At 30.8% G+C, this 21,451-nt stretch overlaps 4 protein-coding genes across 4 annotated transcripts in view; 2 read left to right on the top strand and 2 right to left on the bottom strand.

Moving 5' to 3' along the window:
• LOC113560587 overlaps positions 1 to 1,769 on the bottom strand; it is a 110,818-nt gene extending 109,049 nt beyond the window's left edge. Inside the window, exons 1-2 of the mRNA XM_026966561.1 lie at positions 1,723 to 1,769; positions 1,558 to 1,614 (exon numbers count right to left, since the gene is read on the bottom strand). Coding sequence (XP_026822362.1) covers positions 1,558 to 1,614; positions 1,723 to 1,768 — 103 coding nt within the window. The 5' untranslated portion in view covers position 1,769. The remainder of the gene's footprint in view (positions 1 to 1,557; positions 1,615 to 1,722) is intronic.
• An 11,332-nt stretch (positions 1,770 to 13,101) lies between these two features.
• LOC113549681 lies at positions 13,102 to 14,414 on the top strand. Its single transcript, XM_026951089.1, has 4 exons — positions 13,102 to 13,827; positions 13,887 to 13,979; positions 14,047 to 14,115; positions 14,175 to 14,414. The coding sequence occupies exons 1-4, from the start codon at positions 13,102 to 13,104 to the stop codon at positions 14,412 to 14,414; spliced, it is 1,128 nt and encodes a 375-aa protein (XP_026806890.1).
• Positions 14,415 to 14,583: 169 nt separating this feature from the next.
• On the bottom strand, positions 14,584 to 15,831 carry LOC113552935. Its single transcript, XM_026956020.1, has one exon. It carries the CDS (start codon positions 15,829 to 15,831, stop codon positions 14,584 to 14,586), a length of 1,248 nt encoding a protein of 415 aa, XP_026811821.1.
• Positions 15,832 to 20,201: 4,370 nt separating this feature from the next.
• Positions 20,202 to 21,451, top strand: LOC113549394. The gene is made up of 5 exons (XM_026950672.1): positions 20,202 to 20,305; positions 20,366 to 20,498; positions 20,554 to 20,730; positions 20,783 to 20,887; positions 20,955 to 21,451. Exons 1-5 carry the CDS (start codon positions 20,219 to 20,221, stop codon positions 21,449 to 21,451), a joined length of 999 nt encoding a protein of 332 aa, XP_026806473.1. The 5' UTR covers positions 20,202 to 20,218.

Here is a 21,451-nt window from a genome sequence, read left to right as displayed (position 1 = left end):
ACTTTAATATTAAGATGAATTGACATTGACCTAGTTTAAAACTTAGAGGTAAAAACATAATCTACCGCAGCAACCGTCAACAGCTTAGATCATATAAGCTGTTAGCCAAGGGTTCTAAGAACTGATATTATTTACAAATGTTAGTATCGAAAGTTGGCGAATGCATACGATTTGACTTATGTATTGTTCGCATATGTTAGCCAGAGATTCTAAGAAATTATCTCTTATAAACAACTCTTCTCTACTGTATATTTTGCTTAATACAACTTATACGTTTCATATTTTAGTATAGGACTTAAATGTGATAATAGCTAGAAATTTATTTAAATAATTCATTCATATAAATACAGTAATATTTTACTATCAAAAGTTTATAATCTAATAACAAGTGATAACAAAAATAAGTAAACATAACAAATTAATAAAATTAACTGTGAATACAAGCAGTGCTGAACTTTCGCCTAGGCAAAATAGGCGACAGCTTAATGAGCCTTACCTTCCCGGGATTTTTGGTCAAGAACCAAAAAAATGTCACAAAAAATAGATGAATATGGAGAAATATTTCGTGTATAGAATATTATTTATTAATTTATTATTTTTTTTTTTTTTTAAGGATTTGATAGAAATAGGCTTATAAGAATATTATTATGAGGTAGATAGTAACTTGGAAATTAATATTATGTTACACAATATTATATTGTTATGGATGTATAAAGTGATAATGAGTATCAAAACCGTGTTTTATACATTTTTAAAAGCAGTTTTTATTAATATAAGTATTTTTAAGAGGCCCCTTTTTTAGTAACTAGTTTGGGGCAATGAAACTCTTAAGTTCAGTACTGGATACAAGAGCACCAGCTGTTGTCGATTGTGGTGGCGACGATGACGATGCCGTCCAAAGATGTGAAGAGAAGGGGTGACTGGGAGGAGGTTCGACTCTCATCTGCAATGGCGTGAATTTCAAACATTAAAAAAAGTATTTAAACAATGACCAAGCGGCTAGCGCCCACTATACCGTGTTTACTCACTACAACATAATATATAAAATATAATCTAAAACTGTATGGTAATTTAGAATTTTCATTATAGAACATAGGCCATCAAACATTTAATATAAAAAACTCTATGGTAATTAACTATATATTCATCCACAAAAATTTTAATTTTTAAGCTCAACATAAATTTTTAAAGCTAAACAATATTGCATTAGACAAACTTCGTTCACCACGTCACTGGCTCTCAGTGTGTCATACCAACAATAAATTTTGGAGATGTTTGAACCCCCCTCCTCTCCCCACTAAAACGCCACTGGTACTAATTAATAACTAGTAACTACACAATACTATTCAACATTCAAGTTCGTGCATAAATAGTCGATATACCTAATATTAAATAATATTCAGTGTTATATGTCACTACCTACGAACTATATTATTAAATTATTATTATAATACCTACTTATTAGCTTTGTTGAAAAATATTACTTTAAGTTTAATCTAACACTCGTATTCACTATTAATGTAATTAACTGATATTATATCTATTAAAACGACTTACTTCGTTCAGTCATTCTTTTTTTAAAGTCATCATTACTTTCATTAGGCTTGAATATATCTATAATAGCAATTCACAATGTCATACTTGAAGTTAAAATCCAAAATACAAATGTAAATACGTAGGTAATATTATAATATATTTTAAATTTATATAAAAAATATTTACCTTTAAAATCGACCGCTTCTGAATAATATATAAATTTCATAATCATTAAAATAATGATTACGAATTTATGCTTAGACATTTTTAACACTGTTTCAAAAATATTAGTAGGTAATACCTAATATTACACTCAATAATTTATTATCAAGCCACAAACGTGAATAAAAAAGGAATAAAGACCTTTATTTGTACACAGATATTTTATAAATATTTTTCATATTTTCCTTAGAAACTTATGAAAACATAAACAATTGAGTAAACTTTACATGCGTATGAATTAAAATACAGAAGAACAGGTCTAATCGCATTACAATTACAGGGTAACGCTGCGCATTTACACAATATGTGTAAACACATAGTTATGCTAATAAAGTAGTAGTATTCTAATGTAAACAAAATAGTAGTTACAAAATACAGTGGCGTACTCAAAATTTTTCAATTACATGGTATACTTAAATTGCTAAGTTTACAACGGTATCAAAGTACACTCCGTTCCTTCATCCCATACAGCCAAACCAAAACAATACAAATCAACATTATGTCATTGAGCTCTTAAAAATGACTTTAAATATGGAATTATAATTAGTAAAATTAGTTAGATATTATAAAACTTACATTAGTACACATACTCCATACAATATGAAAATCTTCTTTCATGAGTCAATATAGACAATGGTGTGGTGCATAATTTTTTAAATAAGTAGTAAATATTCGGAATTATTGAATAACTGTAAATAATCAAAAAACATTTATAGCTGTAATACTAAATGTATAGTTCTTTTAATTTTGGCTGTCATATGTTTTATTAGCATATGCTATATTATATTTTTATATTCATATGATTGTACTAAATAAAAAAGTATCGAAAAAGACAACAAATCAAAATCAACAGCCATCAAGTAGGTGAGTACTCGGGATAACAAAAAAATCACCATGGAAAGAATCATTGTTTATGTTACCGTTAAAGTGTTAATTAAGTTATTATATTCTTCAAACTGACTCATTATTTTAGTGACAGTATTAAATGCACAGTTAAAAGTCATGTATTTAATAATTTAGCTAGATGCTACTGTTATGTAAAATATTAAAATAACTAGTTATTGTATGCAATATTTGCTAACACACCGATTAGGTATATAATATTTTACTACCTAAGTAAATTATTAAGTTTTATAATAATATGAAACAAAGTCCTTCACTCCGTTAGTATGTTTAATTATAATTCTGTATCCAAGAAGTGAGTATAATTTCTATATTTTGATTTGCACGTTCAACACTGCCTAGCGACTGGCTGTGCCTAGGCTTTCCGGCGAACTATTGAAAGATTTGGCCACATATATTTTAAAGAATTTATAATGTCATTACAAAATTGTCCGACTATTATCAGACTGGAGCACAAATGGAACTACAAAAGTGCAAAAATATCCAAAAGAACATAAACAACTTGTTCAGCATGCTTTGATATCAGTAGTGGTTTTAAAATACAGTACTTTGTTAAGTGATTTTGATAAACACAAATAAATTTTAAGTTTAAGTTGAGATTGAAAATTAATAAACTTAATTTTCTGTTGAAATTTTCAAAAATAATTGGTTTTACAACAATCCCTTTTTTCTGTTTTTTTTTTTTTTGTTCACAAAAAACACATGGACCAATGTATTTTGTTATATCAGTTCAAGTAACATTTTTGTATTTGTTGTTTATTTAGTACGAGCAAATTCGGGCAAGCAAGGTTGTTAAATTCCTCTGTATATACTATATATGTATAGTATACAAGTCATAATTACTATAAATTGACTACAACTGAACAAAATATTGTTGTAATCGCCTATTGGCTGAAATGATATTTTTTAGATACACGTATAGTGGAATATATTCTGTATATACCGTAGAGTGAGGGATGTTGAAAACACTGTTCACCAAATTCAAAGACGCATTATTTTTGAGATTTCTGATTGGCATCTGTGGTATTTTAGATAGGTGTAATCATCTAAAATCGGTATCTTATAGAAAAATCAAAAACATTGAGTAAGATATCGCCAGTCTTATTTTTTGCATAAATAAAATAAACAAACAAATTTGAAAGCTGTTAGAATAATATACTAACAATATGACGTGTTTAGTGAACGTCATCGTTTTTATTCTACAGACTAATTTCATGTGATGCACCTTAAAACTATTTAGGAGAAAATATATTTTCTTTGAGCTTCCTCTCACCAGGTGGCTTAAGGACAACGGACTTTAAAATCTCCGTTGTTATTGGAATCCGACAATACACTTTTTCTCCGGTCACTGTATCCGAATTCCGAATCCTTTATAGATTTTAGTTTACACTTTGTCGTCGAAGACAGCGGCGGTAATACTTTATGATCCGTTGGTGGGGGTAGTAGAGAGAATGGTTGAGAGTAGAGAGTCGTTGGAACAAAATATGAATCCGGAGGTTTCGGCACTGATGACTTATCATAAGTCATCGTTGATGCAGCTCCGAATGTATCTGGTTGACTGTAATAGCGGTTATCGGGGGACAACATTTTAGCGGAATCGAAGTCTTAGCGCAACTAGCCAACTCCGACGCCTGATATGAATAATCCAAAGCAATGCTGCTTAAATTGTTCCTGCAGTCACAAACATACAACACATGTGTAGTAAAAATAATATTGATTTCCCATCATAAAGATCAAAAGATGTATAATAGAAATGTATTTCTTTCTAAGGTTTCATTCCAAGTCTTAAGTGCTCCATACTTGCGAATCGACTTTTCAGTGTTACTTAAACAAACGAACATACATGTTCTTAATGTAAAAGTAATGTATACTAATAAATTGTCGAGTGTAAATAATATAATAATATAATAATTGTATATATCTCGATATTGATAAGTCATCAATCATTTCGGTGCAAATATGCAAAAATATGCAACAAAAAAAATTAACAGCAGAATATACGTATTACGAAACATCAAGATATTTAATCAGAATTATTACAAGTCAAATGAAAAAGAATATGCATTTACATAAAAATCCGGAACCTATTGACGACATTTGTTTCTCATCGCCATGCCTAACCATATTTACAGGGTGTTTCTAAAACGGATGAGGTCACTAGTATACGCGTACTTACTGTGATGGCCCATGCGATAACACGAAGATTTTTTTTGGGATTTTTTTTTTATACTGGTATTTCAATATTAAATACACAAATTGTTGGTTTCTTTTATCTCTAACTTATGACATCATGGATAAAATAAAAGTTATCATATTTTATTTATACGCCTAAAACGCGTAACATGACAATAAATTAGATCACTTTTAAGCTGTGTTAATCCTAATTGTATTATTATTTCATTGTTTTAATCAGTTTAAAATTTAAAACAATGTGTTAACTATCCACTCTCTCAATCAAATATGATTTTCGTGTACCGAAATTTCAAATCATCTAAATAAAAATATATATTATACAATATACTGTGTACACTGTACTGGAAAATTATCAACACATAGTACATGCCCACATTAATTATACAATTAGCTAGGTAGTAGGTATACCTATCATAATTTTTGATGTAAAATATAGTAATCGTATAAAATTTAAAATACGATTTTTTTTTATAGATTTTAAATACTTTAACTAAGATACGAAACGAATTGCATTAAATTTCTAGGTAAAACGTTAATACTATACTTTAACTAGCCGTATGTGTTATTTTATAATATACGTAGTTTTTTCATAAAATACCTTTTTTCACAATTTAACAGTAATATTTATAATTCATAACACCTAAGTCTTAAATTGACCAATAAATATACACGCATTTCATACAAAACATGTGAATTTAATTAAAATATAATATCATACTTATTAAAATAAAATTTAAAACTTATTTGTAACTTCGATTTCAATTTCAAAAATTATTGATATCTTAAAAATTAAACTTACTCTTCAAATAAATAAATTAATGATATTACCTATATAATTGATAAAATAAACATTTCTATAATAATATCTACTGATTAATTTTGTAATCAATAATACCTAATATAGTATAAAATTTAATCATGAATAACTTTACTTTATTGGTTATTATTATGATCCTAAACCTACAATATATTATACTAAGTACGCACTCTAGTAGTCAAGCGTACTAGAAGTTCAATTAACTCAAAAATAAACAACATTTTTAGTAAAACTACTCTCCGGTAGATGGCATTGTGTTTAACGAAATAATAAAAGATTTTTAAAATATAATCTCGTATTATAAAATATATATAAATAAAAATTCTAAAAAAGATTAACATTTTCCCTAAAACTTTTTTTAAATACTATTTTTACAATTTTTCAATTTTTTTTTTATTAGCTCTATAAAAAAAAAAAAATCTGTAAGTATGTACATTTTTTATATAATATTTTGATTAATTGTGATGAGAGTGGTAAGACTATTAAAATGATCAAATCGAAAGTGTGAAAAATATACTTAACAAGAAAATCGTCGCAGTTTCTTAACTTGCAGGACACGCGACGTCGTGATCGCCAACATAAATTTTATTCTCCGCATATTATATTCGAAGATAGGCTAATCAGCTTATTCTGTATATTTTTGTTCCTAAGCTATTTATTTATTGAACTCGCGTACATTATAATTTTTCAGGTATACGTAGACAGCTCTTAACCATGGGAATGGTTTCTGGTAGAAAATTGGATTTAGCTAGTACTTTGAGGAGTAAAAAGTAAAAAAATTCCATTTATTTTCTTAATAATCATGAAAAATCATAAAATAAATCGATTTCGTAAAATTTAATTTGTAAATTTACTTAATTAAAAACTTAACTGGTCATAATACAACTGCTAATTCATACAATATGGCATTTTTATGATATTTAATTATTTTATAAGAGTTAAAATACAATCGTCCGATTATCCAATTAGATTGTTAACTAAATTCCCATTTAGTGTATTATTTCTTGTTTTTTAAATTTTCATTTTGCTAACTCAACAATTATTGGTAAAATACATATCGATATTTTAATCATATATATACATAATTATTTATTATGTTAATTCATAATAGTTAGTCATTTATATATACATATTGTTTCTTTAACATTATGCATAATTTTAGAACATATTTTTTTTTGTTTATTTTTTTAACACCGAACAGGGTGTGGCTCGAAGTACAGATAAAAGTATATATATAATATGCATAATTATTTATAATAATATTTAAGCATAGTATGTTTTAATTCAATATTCCATAGGTATCTTTCAGGTTCTTCATCTGCTGTAAATAACGCATTTGAGATAAATAATTTTATGAAAATATTAATTGTTGTGATACATTACGACTACATTTTTTTTTGCGCACACTTTTATAACAATGGTTTAAATGCAATCACGGTACAAGTTTTCTTTTCGTGTACATCTCATTAGTCGTTAACGTCTCCTAAAATTGTTCTCCGTTTTGTCGATTATGTAATCGCGACGATCGAAATTCCAGCTGATCGGGTTGGCAATAATAGTATATAGATAGAAGTTGTCGTCATCGTTGTGAGTAATCGGAAGAAAGATGAAGGGAGGAGGATTTGCAACGATGGCAAGACGACACACACCGCTGTAGCCGACCTTCGTCGTGATACTATACGACCGAAGGTCGGTGCACTCAGCAGTAGTGGCCGTACGCGTTCGTGCTCGCGTGTGACGACGACGCCTACGGCCGCGTGTCGTCGAACTTTAACCGTCAAAATTTGTTTTCTTGAGCGAAAAATTGATAATAATTTATGCTTTTTCGTTCGCCTCCTAGTTTAGGCGCACTAAATATCGAAATATATTTATAACACTAAAATGAGGTGAAATAACAACCGTATTAATATAATTTATCACGTTTTGTGCAATTCAGTTACGATAATAAGAAATTAATCCGGCAAGTCGTTAGAACTAGAACTTTGCACGTGAATCAATGATTCAGATTTCGGATGTCAAATACTGGAATAAATAATTCAAGCAAATGTTTACCTGTTATGTACTAATAACCGTTTTTATTCGGAGTAATACAGGGCAACACATGTGTCTAGCCGCGTAGTTAAGAAAACATAAAATTACATTAAAAGAGTGATTGGATACATATATACAATGTAGATAGTAAATATTATACAGAGGCGTCCTTATGGAGGTAGATGAGGGGGCGATTCCCCCGCGAGGTGGACTGACTTACATAGTACTTGGTCAATATTATAATTTATATTAAATTATTACTTGACATTTTTCAATATTATTCTTTTTTTGTTGTTTAATATTGTGTATTTCAGTCGTTTAAACTCGAAATATGGTCAGCCAAGGTCTGGAGACGCCTCTGATATTATATACCATAAAAAAGAAAATAATATCTACGTTGTAACTTATAACCATCAATTTCGATTACATTTATTTTTAAATTATTTACAAAACTGAACTAATATTGAAATTACATTACATGCAATTTGTAAGATAAAGAAGGTTGATAAGTGTGCGTAAGCCTTTAGATACCACTATAAGTTTATAAATTAAGGTGATTACAAACTTTTCCTATTTTAATGACCAGTAAATCCTCCTGAATGTGATGGCACAGTGGGAGATCGATTATTTTTACTGATTTTAGCATATTTTGACCGAAACCTCGACAATCCTAACACCGGCACTGCAGTGTGCAGTCTAAATAATAAACTCTCGGGTCTATTTCAGTTTTACCTGAACGGTACATGTAAACTCCACAGAGTCTATAATAACTTTATTTATACACTATAATTATTCATAATAATTATATTTTAATGTTTATAATAATATACCTACACATAAAATTATTTTAAATTTATAATATATATTTTGGTTTAATTTAAAAAAAAGTAAATTTTACAAATTACAATAAATAATTTTAATAATATTATAATACATTTAATTTTTATAATAATATGAACATAAATATTTTAAAAACTTAAAGAGTCCATTTTTTAGTATTTATAAAATCTATAATTTTCCATTATTTTTAGTATGGAAGTATTTACTTATTTTACTTACTTTATTTTATTTATCACAACCTAACATTTTTATGCACACTTTAGTTTAAACATTTTATAGGGAACTAAAAATATAAATAAAGACGGATGAGTACTATAAAATTATGAACTAAAATGCACAAGCGTTGGTTGTTTTTCAAGTTGACAATAACGCTGAAGCTCACATTGTTGGAGGATATCTTGATACAGGCACGCCCGGAGGGGGGGCAAGTGGTGCAAATGCACCAACTGAGAATTTTATTAAAATTGGATTTTTCAAATAAATAAAAAAAAATAAAAATTCCTTCTCTATTATTTTATAATTTATGTTCATGGACCTTGATTATGCCAATATACTAAATAAAGTAAATTTTAAATTCCTATTTTGAGAACCGTCGCGCGACGTCTGTACTGTTGTTCGTGCTATAGTCACGAAATAATGGCAATTCCACGCTGCATGAGTCTATAAATACACTCATTTTAGTAACTATAATGATATTATTATTAATTTCTTTATCTGTGGTACATTATTATGGGTATGTATTGTGTTGGTGTAAACTGCATATATTATAATAACATGTTATGATAGTCTTAAATATTATTGACTTATTGTTCACCTGGCTTTTAGTTTTATTAACGTTGACATCACATTATCACATTTGAATAATCATGTAATATTGTGATATTTATTTATTATTACGAGTTATTACTTATTACACTTTTAATTATATAATTATGTCTTCTAACAAACGGAATTCACAAACTATTACCAATTTCTTTGTCCAAATCAATAAAAAAACAAAAATTCAAGATGGAAAAGTAAATGATTAAGATAAATGTATATACCTAGATAACAAACAATATATTATAAGTATTTTTTTTTTACTTAATACTACTACCGGTTAGTACTATTAGTTTATAGTTATCATTATTTACTTTAATTTGTAGTTAGTGTATAATATGTAGATGTAACACAACTTGTATTCCGATTTTTTATTAGTAGATTAGTCTGACCAATTTTTATATTTATATATATAGTTTTTAATTTTTACTATGTAGCTAAGTATCCAATTATTATATATTTGCATTGTTTGACTTACATCCCAAAAAAATTATGCATATGAATCGACAAGCATTCATGAAGACACTTAAAGTTATCAGTCAAGTTTATGGATCACTTCTAGAAAACTTTAAAGAACAAGCCTTATCGTGGTATAAATTATGGTAAGATAAACCACTCGAAAATGACATGAAACTGGTTGATATTCTTGATTATGAAATATTTTACCCAGCTGTATGTATGGCTATACGAATTGCCATAACTTTACCTGCAACTTCATGTTCAGTGGAAAGATCTTTTAGGTAATATTTTCTATATTAAATTTCTCATTTTTTTATTAAGTATATTATTTTTTCAAAATTGTTTGTCATTATATTTTTAGCACTTTACGTCGTTTAAATACATGATTGAGAAACAGAATGAGAAATGAAAGGTTAAATAGTTTAGGTCTGATTAATATTCATCGACAAAGATATGAAAATAAGGAGTTTTTTGACCAGCAACTAGAAGCCATTATTTAAAAGTTTGGATTGAGTTCTCGGCGGTTAGAATTGCTTTTCAATGATTAATAATGTATAACTTAAATACGAAAATACATATTTACTAAAACCAAAAAATAAATAAGTTTTGTTTTAAATATATTTTGTTCATTTATTATTATTGGTGTATAGAGATATTATTAAGTTAGCGTTGAGGGGTGTGGGGGTGAAACCCCCCACGTTTTACATTGATACTAAAAGTATTTTGCACCTAGTGAGCTACTTCTCTGTGGGCGTGCCTGTCTTGATATGATCTATATCAATATACGTCTGAATTAAATATTACTAAAACTTACAATTTTTCGTTTTTTTTTTTTAGCCATTTTTACGGCTTTGATATGTGAATACATGATATATATTCCCAACTTTATTTGGATCTATGAAAACTTATACAAAAATATAACGCAGCCATTTCCAACTTCGCTAGTGTAATCTCTTTTAATTTAAACAACTCGGAGAGCTTACATATTTCCTTCGGATAAGCATAATATTTGTCTGAGAAAGTTTATTGATTTTAAAAATCAAGAGAGATTACCACAACCCATTTTTTGATATAGTAATTTATTTTACTTTTAGTACTACGGTAGTTTGATTTAATTTATTCCGATTACATTTATATCATTATTTATTAATATTTAGTTACCTATTTAGTTATAATTTATTATATTATTGTTATTAACTTTTGAGTTAATACTACCTTACGGCTTACTGTAAATACCGTAAAACGATATGAATAAGTTCATGCTATAAATTAATCTTAAAGTTAATCTAAACATATCACATATTATGAAAATCGCATTGCGCCATTGCATATAATAGTATAGTATAATATATAAAATAATAGTATAATACGTTCAAACCACCTTGATATTACTTCAAACCTATAGTTATATTATATGGTGTCTATGTATGTCTATTGTTGTATGTACCTATATATTTCCGTCAAACGGTTTACGTGTAATCGAGATGGTTGTGGCAGAATGGTAGCACCGAATCCACTGCTCCCAGACTGCCGAAGAATGCAGTTCGATAGAATGGGTATAATATAGGTACTATATATAGTTCAAATGCGAATTCATCGTACATTGATATAATGTGTCTATGCTGAGTACGTATGTACAGTGTACACGTTATTGAATCAAACGATTCGAACGTAGATATTATGTGTACCTATTGCATACATGCGTAGTGCGTATCACTATTTCGTGCCTTAACTGTTTCTAAAAACCATACAACATCAGGCATATAATATTATACAATAAAGTGTAAACACACGTATATAATAAACATTATATATTGTATTATAATAAAATGACGTACTCTTATAAGAAGGGCTCGGGGCTTAAAGTATTTGCTTATTTTTATGGATTGGCTTAAAGTGTAGCAGGGTGCTATGGAAGTGTATGTTATGTTAAAACACGTTCAATTATGAAATTTTAAAGTGCTTTTTTTTCAACGATTTTTTAAAAATATGCGTATTTCCAGTTTTTCTACTTTTTATGATTTTTTTCGGAAAATCTATAAACAATAAGGCAAAATGTTTCGAAAGTGAAGTTTGATTTTTTTATAAAATAAAGATTTTTTAGTTAGAAACTTTTTCTAATCATTTTATTTCAATATTTTTTGTAGTCTTTAATTGTATTATTTTTAGCACAGTTACAAATTATGTCAAGTACCTACTTTATCATGTAAAAAAAAGTTTTTTTTTGATTTAATATTTTTGCTCAAATTTAAGTTTTTTAAATACTTATTTGAGTGCTTATAATGACGTTTTTAATTGCTTTTTAATCGCTTATTTTAAAGATTTTAAGTGCTATAAGTCCCAAGCCCTACTTAAAAGCCATATTTATAAAATTTCTGTATGTAATAATATGCTATTTGCATATTGGTACAACGTGATTTAACAATTAATAGGTAGGTACTAATACAATCACAATAGATTTAAATAAATATAATATTAATATAAATAATTGTTATCAATAAAAAAATAATTAACTTTGCAAATAATAATAATAATAAATAATTAGATAGATGCCGTATGGCGTATATGATACTATAATAATAAATCGTAATTCGTAAATCGCAAATAATAATACACAAATTAAAAATTAAAATTCAGTCCTAAGTATTTTTTTGTTCTATCGAGTATCACCTGTTTAAACCATTTTTTAAAATGGTTAATAGTAGTATAGAAAAGGGGATTCTGGAGCCTCATCCTCATCCTCATCCTCATCCCTCATCCTCATCCTCATCATCTCATTAACTGAACCGCCGCCCGATCCGTAACGTATACGATATACCCCGCTACCCCGCTCTTCCCTCATCATCTCATCATCGAGCCGCCGCCCGATCGGTGACGTATACGATATACCCCGCTACCCCGCTCTTCCATATCAATTGGCCGCCGCCATCAACACTGCCGTCGCGCGAGGAAAATAATTAAAAAATTTTATTCATCGGACCGGGATTTGTTATCAGTTATCACATGTTATCAGTTATCATTTGTTATCACGTGTTATCAAACATTATATTTTTTAATATTAATTATTTTAATATATATATATATCACTGACGTATTTACAATAAGAGACATTTATCTGTGTTCAAATAAATATCAATACTCAAGAGCCTGACCGACAGCCGACAGCCGACAGCTCTTCAGTGTTTCTCCAGCCTTATAGCTCTTCGCACCACAACCGTTCTCGCGCTCCGTGTTTAAAACGTTTTTATTCAGCGTTCTTCATTTCTCATATACTTTTAATCATGGCCGGTTCAATCGTTAACATGAAAACAAAACACTACAATCAGAAAAGTTTTACATATGTTCCACCAACACCGCCTGCAGAGCTCATCGACTGTAGCAATTTCATTCTCGACTTCACCGAGCGTAAATTTTTGAATGTAGGACTTGATCCTGCAGATAAATTTAACACCATAGTACAAGTCATCACTTCTTCGAGATATGTAAATATATCATCTGATTTTCTAAGACGTATATTCTCACTTATGGGGAACATTCTATCTTTTATACTCGACCTACCTCAAAAATACAAGCGAAATATATTTCTGGAAACAGAAATTATTTCACTATCTAGTATGGTGTATAAAGGGGAAAATATGCTTGTCATCGAATCAAAAACACAAGCCGGATGTCGAGTATTGCTAAATCGTACAGATTTAATGAAATTGCAATATTTAGAATGGTGCATATTTGAAACAGTCGTTCGAAAGTCAACCATCATACGGCCAGTTGTCTTAAAACAATTCGATATGTTTTTGAACTATATCGATGATGAATCCACCAAAGTTGATTCACCACCGAAAACACCTGAAGAAATGGTCACATTTATCAAAAATGTACGTGACGAAAGTGTAATTTCAAAAATTCCAAAAAATGATGTCAATTTCATCAGTCAACTCAAAATGTATGCTTCTTCACAATTAGCTGAACATTGGGCGCAACGATTGAGCGGAAAAATGTCTCCAGAGGTAAGTTTTTAAAACTTATTCACTCGTAAAAATACAATACATATTTTATTATTTTATAGTTATTCACTGAATCCGAAGTGAGACTCATTTCACCTCCAAGATACTCGAGTATGTCTCCAATGTATGATGATTTTGACCCTTCGCAGGCACAAGTAATTTATAACTTATATATATATATATATTGAAATAATTTAAGTATTAATAATTTTAATTTTATAGGCAACTGACGAGGATCGTGGTATTGAAGAATTTTTAGCACAGGTGACACGGGCACCAACCAAGTCATTGGTAATACTCACATTTAATTTTTAAAATAAATATATATTAACAAATTATTATTTGTATAGCCTATTGATGATCCTGAGAGTCTACCACCGGCGATCATAGACAATCATTCTACAGGAAATGATTCGGACAATTTTACGCAATACCCCCCATGGTATAATAACCGCATAAAATCCCCACCAACAAGCCTCGCAGTTGATGAGAACGACGGTCCAACGTCTTTTAACCACTCGCCATCAATTCTCGACTTCACAGGCGGCATGCCCATGAAAAAACGGAATGTAAAACGCAAACTTTTTTGAATGATATTGTTTAAATAATTTTATGTAAAATAATAAAAACAAGCGTGATATTAAAATCCATTTTTTTTTTTTATTTATTAGGTTAAGTTTTTACAATAAGGTTTACAATTTATATTTTTAAAAACAAGTTATAATAATAATTATAAAGTATATAAAATATATACAAGGTTTACAATTTTCTAACATCTCCACTAAATGGATTGTAAGTTATAATCTGGTCATGTAGTATTAAACAATAAGCTGCAGTCTTGTCCGGAATAGCTGTACCCGTTTCAAATTCTATTCGTAAGTCTATGGTCGACGATTTAACGTTATCATTCTGATGTGATAAATCGACGACGACGATTGGAGTATAGGTTTGAAAAACATGTTTTGATAATAATGGCTCACAATAATCTCGCTCGTAGTATGATTTTTGAAAGTCTGTATAAGCTTTATACAATAAACTGGTAGTATTTTTTACAAAATCGGCTCGAAAGTCTTCATATGGAAACACTTCAGAATTTAAGTGTACCTTAAGATTTTTTAACTGACAGTGATCAAACCGTCCAGCGTCGTTTTCTAAATTTTTTTTTCGATCGGTTTGTAATCCAAACAAAATAAATCTAGGTTTTTCAAGCAAGCTGCTAGACTTTATCGTCCATGAATGTGAAGTATTTCGAGGGAGTACCGGATATTCACACAGATCCCAGGTTCTGAACGCACATGATAACGTTTTGCGCGAATCCAATACTTTCAACAGTTTTAATTTTTCTTTATCAGTGACTTTGATAATAGGCATCTTCCACGCCACCTTAGTCAGTTCAATCGTAATTTTTTTATTATTCTCAACGTGTTCGGTGGCTCCGGCACCCACAACACGTATTGCATCCAAATCAGTAGACGAACGATTTAAAATTAGTTGTTGATTGCAATTGAGTAAAATTTTTTTATAATCTTCACAAAATCCGAATAAATGTTTTAGAGGAATGCATCCGGTAAACACATTGTCGGTCATAAAATTTTTATTATCTTCACCGTCCATTGTCGAGTCCCAAGCACAGTTGTCTAATGTATTCATTTCATTTGGAGTATAGGAGCAGAACGCTTTTAAGCAAGACGACACTCCGGGTGATTTTAATTTTTGTATCTCTATTCCGTTTATTTCATATCGCATCTCAGAGAATAAAAATGCCAATCCATTATTTGAAAAACGTACGTCTCCAGCAGCATCGGGAGGTTTTTGTACCTTTCCTTCAATGTAAATGAAACTCTCACACGGTAAAGTATAAGAATCCATATTCTGGATATTTATTCTAATTTCATCGTTATATGAAAAAGCCGTGTTTGAATACGGTGTAAACGAATGAAATTGCTTTTGTGTTATTTTACAATCATCGACATAGCCAGCAGTCACATCTAAATATGAGTCATCCATCATTGTAACGAACGAAGAAAATTTAAATTATTTTTCGTGAGCTTAGTTTTATTTTTTTTCGATTTGGACGTAGACTTTTTCAGTGGCGGTTTAGATGTAGACTTCTTCACTTTCGGTACTACACTAACGGGTTTTTTGATGGTATCAGTATTTATATTAAATTTGAGCGCCATATCACCGCGTTATTTGTAAACGAATTGTAATCGGTTCTCCACGTAGATTTATTAGAAAATCATTTTGATCTTTTAGTACGATATTTACTTTACTTATTGAAGTCGTGTTGAGTCTGTAAAACACTGGGTGTCTAGGTACCTCAACGATCTTATATCCTGCAGGCACAGTCGGGTAAAGCTCATGTATGGTCTGACTCAGCGCTCCGTCACAAAATGAACCAACAATCAAGTTGCACTCTACTTTTATACAGTTTACTTTCATTAAATTGACTGTATTTTCAGATTCGTGAGTAACACCAGTAGTGTATACGACGTTTCTAAAGCCCAACAATTTAGCAACGCTGTTTTCGACTGAAAAGTCAATCTCATGGCTACAGGATATCATACACTTTAATGTATTACTGTTTGCTTTTAATTTAAAATGGGTAACATAGTCGGGCATGAATTTGTTTATTACAGATTCTAAATCCTCCAACTCGTACGAACCAGTAGGTATAATTACGTTTTCATTTTGACCGATAAAATTACGAAAACCTATTGCGTTACAACCAGGTTCTATGTTTGGAATTGAATTATTCGTCTGTAAACTCAAAAGACAAATCCGCGCTGTATTATCTACTTCTATAGGTGGAAAAATATCGCATGACAATTCACTAGAGTTTCCGTTTAACGTTATCGTGTACATGATAAAAATTTTAAACACAAGTGTCCACAGTTTGTAGTATCATATTTTTGTTCTCTGTTATAATTATAATTAATAGCGCATCCGTGAAAATATTTTTGCACCTCGAGCGGTGGTGGTAAATTTCCAAAACTGTCGTAATATTCTACTTTTTTTCCGATTTTTTTATACGCTACCCAATGAGTTCCTGTACTATTCGCCGTATCCAAGTTGATAATCCCAGATTCCAAGTGCTTAGGACGAACTGGCAACCTATCTCTGGTAAACACACCGATGAAATGAGGTATATCACGAGCGAATTTTAAAAGTTCGTAATCGTACAACGCTCTACTGGGTAACGTGGCAATTAGTTTTTTGATTTTCTATATTGTTTCGCTTTTACACCCCCACCACTTTTTTGTGGTGCTACACCAGATCCGATTTTGTATGAGTTGCCTTTATACGGAGTGAGATATAGTCCTTTGCCTAAATGCGATGGAGTGTTTCTATTGAATTCATTAGCCATTTTAACAACGTTGGCTACGCCACCAGTCAGAGCTCCCAGAGCTGACAACCCGGCGAAAATTGGTATGAGTGGTAGCACACCGCCTTTTTTCGGAATATTTATTGTTCGTGGAACTTTTGTCTTCTTAGTTTTAAATGTTTTTCGTGCAACAGCTAAACATTTTTTGCTCAATTTCAACAAGTTTTTTTCACCTATATTTTTCTTGATAACATTTTTGACTGCTTTAATCGCCACTTTGTATCCACAACCTCCACCGATTTTTCGTTTTGCCTTTATGGCAGTAGTCACGCCCCAAGCTACAGCTTTTTCTTTTAAACTAGAATCTTTTGACTTGAACCTGTCCCAGGCTCTTTGTTCTAATATATGGTCAGCTTTGTTACGATCTGTGATAGAGTTACTACGCTCGTATGCTATGTCGTGGTCTCTACAAGCAGAGTCCAGTAGGTTTATACCTTTATCACCTCGAGCTAATCGTTTTCCTAATTTTGTACCAGGTCCACAGTATTGATAACCTACAAAGAAATATTATTATTATTATTATGATAATATCGGATTTGCTATTCTAGACTTACCAGGCACGTGAAGCTCGATCGGCAGTTTGTTTATAAGTGTGTTGATGAGACCACCACCTTTATTCTTGTAGCTTCTTCGAGCGGGTGACATTATGTACTGATCGCATTCTTGTAGGTACATAGATATTTATAATGAAATTCATCAAGCAAAAAATAAAACTAACAGTTGAAAACGTAGATCCACCTACTTCGTTTCAAAATCATAGGCACGGAGCACTTCTACCTAATACGATACGTGCACTCGTCGTAGGACCTTCCGGCTGTGGAAAAACGAATTTAATCTTTACTTTATTAACAAATATAAACGGAATAAGATTTCATAATGTTTACATATACTCTAAAACATTGGATCAGCCTAAATACAAAATGCTTGGAGATATTTTATCGGGCACTGATGTTGGATTGTTTACGTTCTATGAAAATGAAAAAGTTTTGCCACCCGAAGAAGCTTTACCAAACTCTGTCTTTATTTTTGACGATATTATTTCTGAAAACCAAAAGATCGCTAGAACTTATTTTTCCAGGGCACGTCACAATTTAATAGATGTATGCTACCTGGCTCAAAGTTATTCAAAAGTACCTAAACAACTTTTGCGCGATAACGCTAATTTTATCGTATTATTTAAACAAGATGAAACCAACTTAAAGCATGTTTACAATGAGCATTGCTCTGGTGATATGTTGTATTCGGAATTTAAAGATTTTTGCACTTCGTGTTTGCGTAAGGGGAGATTCGAGTTTATCGTAATAAGCAAAGACTGTGAACGTGATAACGGACGATATCGTTATGGATTCGATACATTTGTCATTATATAATATGGTTTTTTTATGAAAATTCATCATTCGCAAACATGGACGCTAACGGTGAAGTACTCGGAGAACTGGTTAAAGCCAAAGAAAACATTAAACGAAAATATTCAGCATTAAAACACGGAAAAGCCGATATTCATTCACTAGTATCTGATACATTAAGCCCGATTATCGAACCATTGAACGAACTAAAAAATTATAAGCCTTTACAAGTTCCACCTACTCAAGTCTCACCTACTCAGGATGCAGATGGTTATCAAGATTTTGAAATCACTGACTGGTTTAAATCTTATGATATAGACAAAACATACGGGCCTAAAACACAAACAAACGGTAACATGTATTTGGGAAAAAAAGAAATTAAGCTTGTCGATAATACATTGACTATTGAAGACTTGTCTTATCCGATAACACAAGGACTAGGAAATTTAATATTTTCGAAATCTCCAAAATTATACACCAACAACGATTTAAAAACTTATAAATCTATATTAAATCAAACATCGGCTCACTTAACAGCAGACGGAAAGAAGATTAAAAAAGGTGGGAATAAATATACAGATATAATTCAAAATCTGTTTCCATCTGGCAGTGGACTATCTGTGAAACTACAAAAACATAATTTAGTGTTACTAAATACTATAGTATAGTTACTACGTTAATATAGTAGTATAGAAAAGGGGATTCTGGAGCCTCATCCTCATCCTCATCCTCATCATCTCATTAACTGAACCGCCGCCCGATCCGTGACGTATACGATATACCCCGCTACCCCGCTCTTCCCTCATCACCTCATCATCGAGCCGCCGCCCGATCGGTGACGTATACGATATACCCCGCTACCCCGCTCTTCCATATCAATTGGCCGCCGCCATCAACACTGCCGTCGCGCGAGGAAAATAATTAAAAAATTTTATTCATCGGACCGGGATTTGTTATCAGTTATCACATGTTATCAGTTATCATTTGTTATCACGTGTTATCAAACATTATATTTTTTAATATTAATTATTTTAATATATATATATATCACTGACGTATTTACAATAAGAGACATTTATCTGTGTTCAAATAAATATCAATACTCAAGAGCCTGACCGACAGCCGACAGCCGACAGCTCTTCAGTGTTTCTCCAGCCTTATAGCTCTTCGCACCACAACCGTTCTCGCGCTCCGTGTTTAAAACGTTTTTATTCAGTGTTCTTCATTTCTCGTATACTTTTAATCATGGCCGGTTCAATCGTTAACATGAAAACAAAACACTACAATCAGAAAAGTTTTACATATGTTCCACCAACACCGCCTGCAGAGCTCATCGACTGTAGCAATTTCATTCTCGACTTCACCGAGCGTAAATTTTTGAATGTAGGACTTGATCCTGCAGATAAATTTAACACCATACTACAAGTCATCACTTCTTCGAGATATGTAAATATATCATCTGATTTTCTAAGACGTATATTCTCACTTATGGGGAACATTCTATCTTTTATACTCGACCTACCTCAAAAATACAAGCGAAACCATTATTTCTATACTACTACTAATTGATGTCTCATACCCACAACATTTACATGACAAACATAATGACCTACCTTTACTGCCACAAAACGGTATACCATCAGGCTCAAAGGTGAAAAAATTGATGTCAACGTTTCAGCAGAAGAAAAATTATATTATACATTACCGGAACCTACAGCAGGCAATTGAAAATGGGTTAATAGTTGAAAAAGTAAATATTTTTATTTTACAAGATTTAAACAGATTTTTAACATTATATCTTAATTTATAGGTGCATAGAGTTTTAGAATTTAGCCAGTCTGCATGGTTGGCGGATTACATTAACTTAAACACAGAGATGAGGAAGAAGGCACAGAACGACTTTGAGAAAGACTTTTTCAAATTAATGAATAATGCGGTATTTGGTATGTTACTTTACTTAATCCAATTTAACTATATTTCCAACAGTTTCTTTTTCAGGGAAGACTATGCAATCGAAAAGAAAGGAAATGAAGATGGAGTTGGTGTCGTGTGAGAGACGATTACAAAAACTTATTAATAAGACGACATTTAAACATGCTACCAACTATAACGAAAACCTGAACGCGGTGGCACTAGAAAACAAAATAATCAAATTTGATAAGCCTATATATATTGGTAAGTATACTTTAAATTTTCTATTTTACATTTATTAACATATTTTGTATAGGATTTGCTGTTCTTGACATTTCCAAGACGAAGATGTACGATTATCACTACAACGTAATGCAGAAGCACTATGGTGATAATATCAAACTTATGTATACTGATACTGGTAAACATATTATAACTAATTTGAAGTATAAACTCAATATATATATGTATATTAATTATTATTTCAGATTCGTTGGTATACCATATTAAAACTGAAGATTTTTACAAAGACTTGATTGAGAATCCCAACTTGATGGATAGATTAGACACGTCGGACTTGCCTCCTATCCATCCGTGCTACACTACAGCTAGGAAGAAGGTGCCCGGGTTTTTCTCTGATGAAGCAAAAGGACATATAATGACAGAGTTTTGTGCACTACGTGCAAAATCATACGCGTACAACATATATACAGGAGAAGAGGATGTGGTGAGAGAGCAGATCAAGGCGAAGGGTGTAAGACAGCATGTGGTTAAAAACCATATGACGTTGGAGGATCATGTTAAGTGTTTGTTCGGAGATGAAAGTCTTGATAAATATACAGAAAATGTATCCATTCGCTCATTCAAACACCAGCTAATTACAATCAAAACAAATAAATTGACATACAACAACTACGATGACAAAAGAGTGGTGCTAGACGATAAAATACATACATTGGCTCACGGTCATTATAGTTTAGAGTAA

The sequence above is a fragment of the Rhopalosiphum maidis genome, chromosome 1, assembly GCF_003676215.2.
Source record: "Rhopalosiphum maidis isolate BTI-1 chromosome 1, ASM367621v3, whole genome shotgun sequence".
NCBI classification, from domain to species: Eukaryota; Metazoa; Arthropoda; class Insecta; order Hemiptera; family Aphididae; genus Rhopalosiphum; species Rhopalosiphum maidis.
The sequence above is the reverse complement of the archived record's forward strand: the minus strand, read 5'-3'. Positions and strand labels throughout refer to the sequence as shown.